The 12,405-nt window shown below is 43.1% G+C and overlaps 1 protein-coding gene across 1 annotated transcript; it reads right to left on the bottom strand.

The window, feature by feature from the left end:
- Positions 1-4,627: 4,627 nt before the first annotated feature.
- Positions 4,628-6,395, bottom strand: LOC147798572 (uncharacterized). The gene is made up of 3 exons (XM_087139239.1): positions 5,639-6,395; positions 5,356-5,379; positions 4,628-4,644 (listed from the first exon to the last, which is right to left on the bottom strand). The coding sequence occupies exons 1-3, from the start codon at positions 6,393-6,395 to the stop codon at positions 4,628-4,630; spliced, it is 798 nt and encodes a 265-aa protein (XP_086995365.1).
- Between the last annotated feature and the right edge of the window lie 6,010 nt (positions 6,396-12,405).

Below are 12,405 nucleotides of genomic sequence, written 5' to 3'. Positions count from 1 at the left end.
AGTTTAAACTTACTTTAAAACCTGTTTATAGTAAAATGGAGACGCACACTTTTTATTTGACCAAAATCGGGGGGACATTTAAATTAGAAAATCAAATTGACAATTAAAAGGCGATAAAAATATTAAAGTCAGAAAAGTAAGCTTTCACTCCGGATATTTCAACATTACAAAATCCTCCGAAATCGAACGGGAAACTCAAGGAGAAGGACGTCTTGCAGTAAGGGGACCCGAAGGAGTTAGACTGGTGCATGAACTACCTGCCAAACGTGAGGTATCACCTATCAACATAGATGTTATAGAAGCACTTAAACCCGCAATACCATTCACAGAATTAGAGGCAGACGATTTAGTTGTCTTTTATGACTTAATAAGAGATTTCCTTCAAACTAACGACTCAGGGAATCTAGCAGAATTCAGTGCCTCAGTTGACCAACAAGTAACTGACATAACCAATCAAATAAAACGTTATCAGATCAACGTTTAAGTTTAGAAACAATACCAGTCGAAGTATCGGATAAAGAGAAAGATGATGCGATAATTTATCTGATATTTTTATCCCAAGAGAAAATAGACATGCCAGAAGCTCGCCGTCTCGCTTTGGCATGTATCAGCGCAGGGTTTTTAGGTGCAAACATTGAAGAAAGAACGGGACCATTAAAGCCGCTCTATTCAGCGACAGAGACGCTCTTTTTGTTACGTCTTCTGGTTCTAACGCCCCGGTGATGCATCGGTTACACAAGAGAGAAAGCTCCCAGTGATCTTTTAGAAGGTGGAGAACACGGAAGTGTAGTCATTCCGCCCGGATTTTACAATGTAGATTGGTTCGATTTTATTTTAAACGCCATTCCCAGAGTGAGTTTAAGTACACCGTGACTCAACTTGGTGACAATTATGATAACAGATTCAAAACTCAAATTACGGTTAGGTAAAGAAGTCGGTACGCTTTTGAATCTGCCGAGAGGTAGACTCGTGCCAAATGTTATTTAAAAGGGGAAGGCAAATATAGACCCCTTTGACGAACTTTGGAACTGTCGAGAAATAAACAATCACTTTAATTACTTCAACGGCCAACCTTCGTACGTATTGTGCACCACGTCAGATCCGAGCGAAAGCGTCAAGTCACCTGTAAACGATCAAATAACGAGCTTACATTTTTCGTTGAGAAACGAGCGGGGCGAAATCATCAACAATAAAGACGATACAATTTTACTCGAGCTAGACTTTTAAAACCATATATTTAAAAAAATGACGACAGACAATCAGTCTAACATGTATCCAGTTTTGACTGGATATCAAACCGAAACAAACGCGACTAAAATTTACCGCCTTCAAAAGGTCGAAGACATCCGCAGCCAAATCAAAAAGATTAAACGAATACTTACCGCACTCAATTACTCAATTACAACAGGCGCCACGCCTACCGCTATAGGAATCCCCGCTATTCTGGGAGTAATTAACGGGCCCGTAGGACTGGTGATGGAATGTCTCGCCATCGGTGCATTTGGGGCTTAAGACATGTTAAAGTACGCCTCTCGCAGATTGTCTCACAAAACTAAAAAGCACGATCAAATCCGCATGCTTGCAGATGCCAAATTAAACACCATAGATGAGTACGTCTCTCACGCGATCGAAGACGGTAACGTGTCTCAAGAAGAATTTGTCTTAATTTTGTCCGAACTGAAAAAGTTTAACAAATGAAAGAAAAGATTAGATCAAACACGACGACCAAGTTACAAGAGGGCAAATTACAGAATAAAGAGGAATTTGACCGTCAAGTGCGAGCAAAGGTAGAAACTTTAGCCAATGAAAGGGCAGCAGTTTTTAAAAAAGACCGTATGAAAAAACTGTCCGATATCAAGAACAACCTGAGGAACCACCATCCGCTTACTGCACCCCCTTTTTGAAAAGCTTTATTTAAAAGATGGGACACAACTTTAGTCATCTGGCAACCGTGGTCAATAAAGACAATTGGTTCTCTGCCGAGTTTCCAAATTTAACCGAGGCTTATAAGGTACTGAAAGTGAATACAGACGAAGCCGTTAACTGTTGGACGACAGACCCGATATCATTTAAAAAAAAAAACAATTTATTGCCGCATATGTCAGACACAAAATGAATGAAATCTTACACCAGCGCAAGTTTAATTCTTTTGTTATCGTACGGCCAGAGCAGTTTTAATTCCAGATCGATAACCAATAGCATTTTATGTAAGTGATAGTTTAGCATATCCCCAGTCGAAGCGTAAACCGCGAGACAACATTGTAAATAAGCTAAACTAAGCAAGTCCCGGTCGAAGCGTAATCCGCGGAATAGACATTATTCACGTCACACCCGTACGTACCCGTTTATAGACTACCCATTCCATCTGGGTTATAAACTGCAAAGTGAACCATAAACATTACACAGACTTCCTATTGATTCCATGTATGTAAGAATTCGTTGATTGCATAGGTTTTATTTAGCTATATTGATTCATAATCCTAAGGCCCATGACGGTGATAAGAATGAGATTCCGCCACACGGTCATTTATGACCGCTGCCAAATTGGCCGCGTGATGATAGGTAAGTGACCTCGTGTGTGTAGGGGGAGGTGGTGTTTGCGCTGGCATTGTAACAGGAAATCAAGCTACTCCGCAAGACTGGAGTAACGCCGTATGGTAGTTATAAATAAGGAATTCCGAAGCGGCATCCACAAGGTGCACCCCATCTGATAAATATAAATCCTGCCGCCACCACTCAATTTGGGGGTGAGCAATCAACCCACCCGGCACCCTGTGGAAAAGATTGCCCACCGAACGGTTAAAGCCGAGGGATAGAACAACCTTGGCAAAATCTCCGACCAGTAAATGATTGAGTGAGGTAATAATGCTCGGGTGACGGCAAGAATTTGTTTAATCCCCTCGAGCACTGATTTCTTGGGGACGTAGCCCAGATCGTTGGAGCCAACGTGTATGATGATCCATGTTGGCGATGCTCGCTCCGCCAGCCAGCAGCTGTGAAGGAAGTCGTTGAATTGGTCCAGCTGCAGGCCCCGCCTACCCATCCAGCGAACAGTTGCCAGCCCATCAAGTGCCTCCCCGAAGGAGACGATAACGCCACACGGGAGGTCCAATGGATTAACGAGTCGTCAACCACCCAGACAAGGGGCTTGTTGTCGATCGGCGGGTTTGCTCATGGAAGTAAAACAGAAATCAAATAGCTATCAATACTTAATGAAAAGTCAGCGTATGGTTGGAATCACGGTTGTTTTTGGTGTGGGGTAACATGACCCCAATGTACAAAGTAGCCACAAATTTGAAAACTCATGGGAGAAGGTCACTGCTAATATGAATATAGCGGCGGTAAACGCCTGACTGCCAACGACCCATCTATTGGATCTCATTGTCAGGAATTCCCGCCATTGCGGCTGCTGTGGCCGCACCAATCCGGAAGGAATGAGAAGTATAACGGGTATCATGAATGCCAATGAGGCCAAGGGCCCGCCTTAAAACAGCGGTGAATTGAGAACGTGTAATTGGAGAACCATCAAAATGGGACAGGAAATTGCTTAAATGTTGAGGACACCTGCTGAGGAACTGTGTAGTGGCCTGAACAGGGCACGGGGAAAATTTGCCCTCAGAAACAGCAGGTATTGAAATTACACAACCCTGACCGTACTGGTCGGTCTTGGAGAAACGGATGTTTAGATTAACCACACTGCCAGAAGACGTATGATGAAGGGTAACATCAGAACGACGTAAAGGTGAAATTCCAGATCGAGTGGACGCGGTGAGTTCACCGACGCGCAGAAATCCAAAAAACGCTAACAGGAAAGCCACTCGAAACACTAAGGGCTTCATACTGATTGGTACAAACAGAGTGCAAAGCAGGAATAATACACCGCAACCATCTAACATTCGTTTCACAATGAAATGTTTAGTTATGTCATGGGAACCCTGCAAGCGGAGTGTAGACGCAATCCCTGAGACATACCATGCAACAGTAGCCGGAGCGTACCCATTAACGGACAAAAATGCAACAAAGTGCACAAGCTGTTGCAATGTGGGACTAGAAGATGTATTAAGAAAACCATGGCGGGAAATAAACCAACAGAAAAATTGCCAAGCACATTGGTAAACTGAATGGGTACGCGGGGCAACTGAGTCCATCTAAAGACTAAGAACCTCTAAATTAAGTTGTTCCAAAGGTCTGCAGGTAAGGGTGTCATAACTGGGGCGGCCTCGGGCGCTAGCGACCGGAAACGATCCATCTAAAAACGAAATAGAGCGTAGGCCATACCATTAGGCTATCGAGACCAGGTACATGGCGTGCCTTAAAGTGGATATTCAACCTCAAACAAAGCACTACAAACATGCGAACTAATTTCATAATTCTGGGACACCGTGATGTTTGGCTATTAATAATTGCCACCACAGCCCCATTATCGCACCAAAATATGACACGCCGGTTTTGCAGGGCCGGGACCCATAAGCGCAACGCGAGGGTGATCGGGAAAAGTTCGAGAAAAGTAATGGATAAATTCAAGGAGCGCCATTGCAGTGGCCACATTCCTTGCGTCCAACGCCCATTAAAGAAAGCTCCGAAACCGAACTGCTGGGATGCGTCCGTATACAAGTGTAAGTTGCTACTAGAATACCATACCTCCTGAGGGAAAATAACCGAACCATTAAAATGGAACAAAAATTTCCGCCAAGCCAGCATGTCGGCCCGCGCACCAGATGAAATACGGATACGATGATGTGGTTTCTGAATGCCGCTTGTGAGATGGAAGAGACGACGCAAGAAGGCCCGGCCCGGCCGTTTTGCCTTACAAACGAAATTCAAGCTACCCAGCAATGATTGAAGATCTCATAGGGTAACTTTACGCTTGGACAAAGTGCAATCCAACTTCGCCAGAATTGCAAGGACCTTGGCCGTAGGAACCCGAATCTGCTGGGCAACTGTATCAATCGTTAAGCCCAGGAAATGTAAGCTTGTCACTGGCCCCACTGTTTTGTCACTGGCCAAAGGAACACCAAAGTCCCGGCAAACTACTGTGAAAGAAGTAAGCGCATGTGCGCACTCGTTGGAACGTGGCACAAGAAATGGAGCAACCCATGGGCATACACTTGTCGTAATAAAATGAACCGTCGAACGAAAAACCCAGTAAATCATAATCATCGGGATGAACAGGGAGTAAACGAAAAGCCGATTTTATATCCGACTTGGCCAGAAGGGCTCTGGGACCCAAACTAGAAACCAATTCAACAGCATCATCAAAAGTCGTATAAGACACCGCAGCCTTGGCTGGGTCAATATGATCATTCACTGAATCATCCAAAGGAGACGAAAGGTTATGAATTAAACGGAACTCACCAGGGGTTTGTTTCGGCACTAAACCTATTGGAGAACAACGAAAATTGGGAAATGGGGGACTGGGGAACGGGCCAGCAATCCTACCCAAATGTAACTCACGGTCAAGTTTGCATTTCACTACCTCTCTATTTTGTCGAGCAGAGATCAAATTACGGGCAGAAGTGCTAACCCGAGGACCCGTATACCCTATACGGAAACCAGACGTAAAACCCTCCAATAGCAACTGAGCGTTATGCCTGTCACCATATGATGCCAAAAAGTTGCGCAGTTTGTTTATTCTTACCGGCGTTGGAAGGTGTGGTCGGAGTGAGTGCTCCCCGAGGGCCGCCACGGCAAGAGGCGGCGGAATGGCCGATGGACAAACAGGTTGCGCATTTGTGGGCAAAACGACAGGCGGGTCTGAAGCAGTGTCCGCGGTTGAAATCGAAACAGATTCCGGTAGTGTGCTCGCGCTGGGCGGTGCGGCTTGCCCCAATATTGGTGTGACCGATTGCCCGTTGGTGGTTGCCCTGGTCGGAATAGGGACTAAAAATGGCATGTTGGACGGGCGCACCGACCAACGTTAGCCATAGTTCAGCGTCAATGCTGGCCCACGACCGAGACGGCATGCGAGCTTGGCGCAACCTGAATTGAATATCATAGTCGCGCCACCCATAACCTACTCGCCAAAAAGCAGCCGAACGGACGATGTCGGCATATTTTAGCAGCTGCCTCGCCTGAGTAGGGTGCCGCATCAAATAGATGGATGCAAAAATTAGAAAAGCCGAGGTCCACTGTTCAATTGAGGTGATCCGAGGGGGTTGATTGTGGGAACGAATTAGCCATGCTGGGGAATCGCGCGACCCAATAGTAAACACGCAGTCACTGGTACTATTGACACTGCTAGAGGGCCGCAAAAGAAGCGCAAAATCTACAAATTCCCCATTCCAAATTTTGTCCCGAAGGTGTTGAGAAGCCCCAGACCCAAGATCATCGCAAACACTTGTTAGGGGCGTGACATCGCCACCCCTTATGCCCGACGAAGTGGTAATACTAGACATAACCGAATGAACAATAGGGGAGACGTAACCGAAATGACCGGGCCATCAGGGACAGATGCGATAGAAACTACTGCTGTTCTAGGCGTTAGCTCTGACGGGATAGAATAAGACTCACCCAATGAAACAGCAGTCGTCTGTGCGACGGGCGCCGAGGAATCACTCGGAACATCAACCGGCGCGATGCGGTCCGAACGAGGCCTCTCCCTTGGTCTCGAGCCCTCAGCGCCGGCAGTGCGCCGCTTTGTTCTTGCCGTCCGTGGCATCTTTTCCCAATAACTGGAAGGGGCTGGATTAACGTGATATCCTTTCCCAAATAAATTGCAGAATGTAGAAGACGACTAACCCACGAAGGATACTTTGCAAATTTACAACAACGCTGATTATTTATCCCACAATAAACTGAACGAACCGACCTGGCAAACTGCTCAGATAAAAGTGACCAGCAGGCACATTGGTTCTGCCTATGAAGCTGTAATCAAACAGCTGGGTCGTAAATCCAGCGCCTGTGTGGTCAGCGGGGGAATTTACTTCAGCAACCCAGCCTAGCGACAATAAACTATTTGAAGCCCCAATGGGCCTAAAATGAATTAATTTCGCGGTTTATTGCGATACGACGGCTTGCGGGGTAGGTTTTGATTTACTCTCCGATTCGAACCTCTACTTGTCTGGTTTATTTAACTTCCACGTGTATTACACGGTGAGAAAGATATTTTACGACTGCGTGATACCCATCCAAAGCGACGAGATATTTGACCCGCTGCACAATAATTGCGACCATCGGAAATTTACCGATACAACGTCCACCAAAATCAATCGTTTAAACAAACGAGGGACATTTTATCAAATGGGCTCGGTACGGCTTACTATTACAACAACAGAAATATACCGGTGCCAAATAAAAATTACGACCCATACGATTTACACGTCACCCACGGCAAATACACGGGATCCACTGTTATCGGCTTTGGTTGGGCCAAATCGCTTAAAGGCTCGGGCCATGCGAGTACTTACACGGTGACTTGGATTACACAATCCGACACTGTAACATTTGCTTGGTGGGATTTTATCCCAAAAAATCAAGCTTGACAGATATGGGTATTACAAAAGTAAACGAGTCTATTAGGGCCTATACGTCTACGCGTTAATGGGAGCCCAAGCACAGACAAAAACGAGTGTTTCAGCCCCCAGCACCGGGTTAAATGCTTAACAGCAGTTTATCACCGTAGTGGAGTCTTTAATAAACTCAGAGCCCGACCTCGAACAAAGTATCAGCCAATTTCAAGATTCGTTGCAGTACGCGAAAATGCCTTTAATCTTTGTAGTCGCACCCGGTTTATATTTTATGCCTTCGGACATGGATTTACGCATCGGTACGTTTGGAGGATACAACAAAAATTTACAAATTGCGACCAATGACATGCATACTGGTTATGTTCCAACTTTAAACTCGAGCAAAGTGCCTCCGTCTTCCGATTTTGCAGATCACGATCAAATAGAAGAAGCAGAAGAACCGAAACCAAAGTCAGAGCCCACGCCGCCTTTACCCATGCAAAAAATAACACAGGAAAAAACTTTAGACATTCACAACGAAGAGAAACTGTCATTAACTGTAGGATCTATTGTCATTGGTGGTGGGATAGGCTTCATGCTGTATAAAGTGTTAACTTACAGTAAACGAAAAAGTAAAAGGTACAAAAATTACCCCTTCTCAAATTTGAGAAAGGGTTTTTTTTTGCTAAAAAATATTTATTAGCCTACTTTTTTGTATGAAATCAAAATCAAATAACCTACCGCTAAAAACAACGTCAAAACGTTACTAGCGATCCAACCGACTGCCTTACTCGCTGCGTTGAACAGCCAGCTCAACACGCTTCCGATTAGGCCGGGCAAAGCACCCAAAGCAGACAAACCAAATGTTTTTTCAACACGTTTGCCAAGTTCCACAATTGCCGTTTGATCCAGTCTGTAACTTCCTCCTTCAGACGGAGGTTGAGGTTCCGGACTAGGCGTAGGTTCTGGGCTAGGCGCAGGCGTACCAACCACTCTCACAGAGGCCACTATGCTAGATACGATCGTACTCACGGCTAAACTAAAAGCTGTTAAGATACAATCGTTACGCCTTGTTCTCTAAAAAGTACTCGAATTTTTTTCGCGTAAAGCTAAATCACCGCCCATTATAGCTGTAATAGTTTGTTTGATTCGATTGATTTGACTTTGAAGCTCATCGGTGTCTCTGTTGAAGACTTCTAACCTGCCTTGCCTTTCCACTTCAAAATCACTCAATTGCTTTCGAAGTGCTACACTTTCTCCTTCCGAGTCCGCTTCTTCTAACTCGTTCTTAATTTCTTGAATCTTTTCGTCCATTATGTCTAACTTACCCTGGTCCCATTTGGCCATCTTTAAAGCTTCGTCTAAAGCGATAAGTTCTCTGTAGTCTAGCCCTTCTGCCTGGGGTTCTTGGTCAAGAGTGAAGTCTCCTACGATTTCACTGACTTGATCTGTGGCTTGGGGGAGTTCTCGTGTCTCGGTGGTTTTGGGGTGAATTTCTGAAATTTTATTGGCCATTTCTAGGGCTTGTTGTTTTGTTCTACCGATAACATCGTCACGGAAACTTAAAAAGCGTCTTATAAAATGTACGTTTGTTTTTCGCCTAATTCTGCTTAGACTAAAAAATCGATCATTGTTATTTTCGTATGTAAGAAGAACTTTGTTATCTTCAAACTTGACATACAGCCTATCTTTACTGTCGAGATTAAAGCGGTTGGGATCCCTAATTAACGGTTCATACCCAGTTTCTTTTTGAATCGCGTCGTAAAAATCATCCATTTTATCTAGGGTTAACCCCTCTCTGAAATCTGACGTGCTTAGTCCTTGGCCTTCTACAAATGACGTTTTTTCTTGCGTTGTGTCCAATGTTTAATCTTGTGCAAAGGCATTACCCGCATCTAAGTCTTCTTCGACTTGATCTTGTTCTTCGTCCATTTTGCCAAGGGGTATCTCTTCCGGGTCAAATCCTCTGCCAACTTACTTGACTTGACTATAAACTGATTCAAAAGAGATTGACTCTTACTTAAACTTTTTATTTTAAACCTGTTTTAACCGGTGGGCAAACTTGCGGGTAAGACACCTTACGCCACTAACTAACCCTGTGTAGCCAATGCACCCGAGGACAGCGCGGTCATTTTAGCCGCGTCTTCTACCGACAATTCATTTAGATCCGGTGGTTTAATTTTAAGTAGCTTCAAGATGTATTTTTGCGTTGGGGAGATGTTAATTATATATAACAGGTTTGCCCTTACCCAACGTATATTAATAAGCACTGTATGCTCAGTGCTTGTCCGAGAGCTTACAGCTTACTGAGCATACAGTGCTTATTAATATACATGTACGTTGGGTAAGGGCAAACCTGTTGTATATAATTTAAGTAGCTTGTTACTGAGCATGGCGTTTCTCATGGAAATTAGGCTAATAACAGCGCCGTGATAAATCGTATTGGCAATACCGTTAAAGTCAATTGATTTAGCGTTACTCGTTCTTATTATATAAGCGTTTTAAAAGTTACCGTTTAAAATTACCACCTTTAAAACTACTCCATGTCCAAAATTTCGGGAGTGAGAGCTGTTGTTTGAGCCTTTTAGACTGGTGGTGCTTGAAAAGTTGTTTGAACTTGTGCCGGCGCTTTAGCCTCTGTGGACTCATTTTTCAGAAACAAAAATAGTGCAATTCGACCAATCGCTAAACCGCCTATAATTAAATTTCTATTTTCTGAAATGGATTCATAAATTTTACTTTGTGATTTTGTTTCGGGGGCTTTAGGTTCGCCCGCTTTCAGGCGGGCAAGCTGTTATTTCATTTTCTTGTTGTGCTCGGCTAATCTTTTACCTTGTTCTACTCGCTTGGGATTTTTAATTTTGGTTACCGTTTGCACTTGGCTCTTAACCAGACTGTTGGCAGGAGTCGGTGCTGGAGCTGGTGCTAGTGATACTTGTTCTTCCATTGACATCTTCTTTTAAAATATTAGGATTGTTATTAATAGCCAAATGTTTCGTACTAAATAATGTGGCAACAAGTGGTGATAGGTACACCCTGTATTTGTAGCAGAGCTCACTCAGGAAGTGCCCAAGCGTTTGACTGATTATGGGATCGTTATTTAAATCTTTAGTAAGATCTTCTTCAGATTTGAAATCCACATTGAAGTCCAAAAATTCGATTGGGGTTGCAATTCCTAAACGTCTGGCATATAAGCTCAGAATCGAGTCGCTCAAAGTTTTAACGTTTCTTTGCCGAAGCGCACCTCGTATAAATTAAACAGTTTTTCTTGTTCGGATGGGGTTACAGATTCGATGTCTTTAACGGTGTATTCTTTGCCTAGGTATTTCTTGGATTCGCCAGAGGCAACTACTGAACATAGTCAATCTTTTACTTTGGGCTTGAGGTCGGGGCTTTTTGCATCGGCGTTTGAATCGGCAAGGATTGATTTAATGTCGTCCATTTTAATATATATTTTTTTTAAAATTGTTGAACGCTTGCTTGGCAGACAAATATTCAAATGTATAAAACGTTAAATTAACTACAATAATTGATTGGACAAGAAGTTGAATGTATTGTAGCATAGTTATCATTTAATTAAACAAAATAAAAAAATGCTTTAACCAAGCTGCAATTAGCTCAGTTAAAGCAAATTTAAACAAATTATAACTACATGTACCTATTAACTTCTTACAAATGTGTTGATTCGCTAATCATGTAACACTTCTTCATGTTATTACATTTCAGACAAGCAAGTATACACAATTCCATTTCACGTGGCCGGTCGATGTGAAATTGAAAACCATTCAATTGTGGCTTGGTCAACCTTGCGCTCAATGAATTGTAATCTAACGTTACAGTCGTTTTAGTGGCAAAATTCATTCTCGTCGATCCATTCTTGTAGAAATTCTCTGTCAATGAATTTTTGGGGGGCTAAACAAATTATTTTTCTTGTCGTAACGTTAGCAATTTCTTAATCATCGGTGCATAGTTACTTTAATTGCGTTGCTTACAAATTTTACATTCCAATCTTTGTTTTTTTATGTGGGCAGATTGAAGCGCCACCACAACGTTTGCACTGACTCTTCTGCCGTCCACGTTGACAAACGCCTGCGCCATCGCACTTTATACACTTTTATACACTGACTCTTCTGTCGACCATGAGGACAACAGTGTTTATTCGTATTCTCTCTCTTCCTATCGATACATTGGTTGTAGCCGAGATTAATATCACCAGTTGATTTAACTCTAAAATTAGACAGATCTTTTGCTGTCTTACAAATGTTGCAAATTTTGGTTTCCATCTCTATTTATTATATATGTAAATAAAATTTTCTCATTTTTATTGAAGCAAATAAGACACAGGCGGCTCGGTATGTAAAATCAACTTGCTGAATTTAACATTGCGTAAATGCCGTTTAACTAATTCTCTTTTGCAGTCGGGTACAACATCGTTGTACCCGACTTCATCCAAGCATTGGTCAGAGCTATTTCGATCTTTACAATAAAATAGTGCGGTCCAAGCAATGTTTTCGCGGTAGTCTTTGAGAACAAAATTATACTCTTGCGTTAATAGCCAACATGAGTGTAAATAATGCCTGCCACTGAACGCCATTTTGCTTAGCGCACATGTGTTGCTGCCTCTTGATCTCTTGCGATATTTAATAAACTGGTCAGCGGCACAATCGTCTACAATAAACAAAGTATTTGCCCCGTCGAAAGCGTTTTGGTAAAGATCGATCGCCTCGTTTAATTCTAACTTCTCCTTGTCTAAATCACATTGGTATACATTGTCATCGGTGTATATCCAAGGTCGCTCTAAATAAGTTTTATTTTTAAACAACGTCGGACAAATTATCACGATCACTTCAAATACAAATTTATACTCGCGCTCCAATAAATCAAGCACCCATTTTGTTTTCCCCATCCCGTTTTACCCACGATTAATGCGCAGTGTGGATTTTATACGTGTTCCCACTCC

This window comes from Acanthaster planci, linkage group LG07 (assembly GCF_054643075.1).
Source record: "Acanthaster planci isolate LZ-2023a linkage group LG07, COTS_SCS, whole genome shotgun sequence".
Classification (NCBI taxonomy): domain Eukaryota; kingdom Metazoa; phylum Echinodermata; class Asteroidea; order Valvatida; family Acanthasteridae; genus Acanthaster; species Acanthaster planci.
Note: the sequence above shows the minus strand (reverse complement) of the source record. Positions and strands in the feature narration are given on the sequence as shown.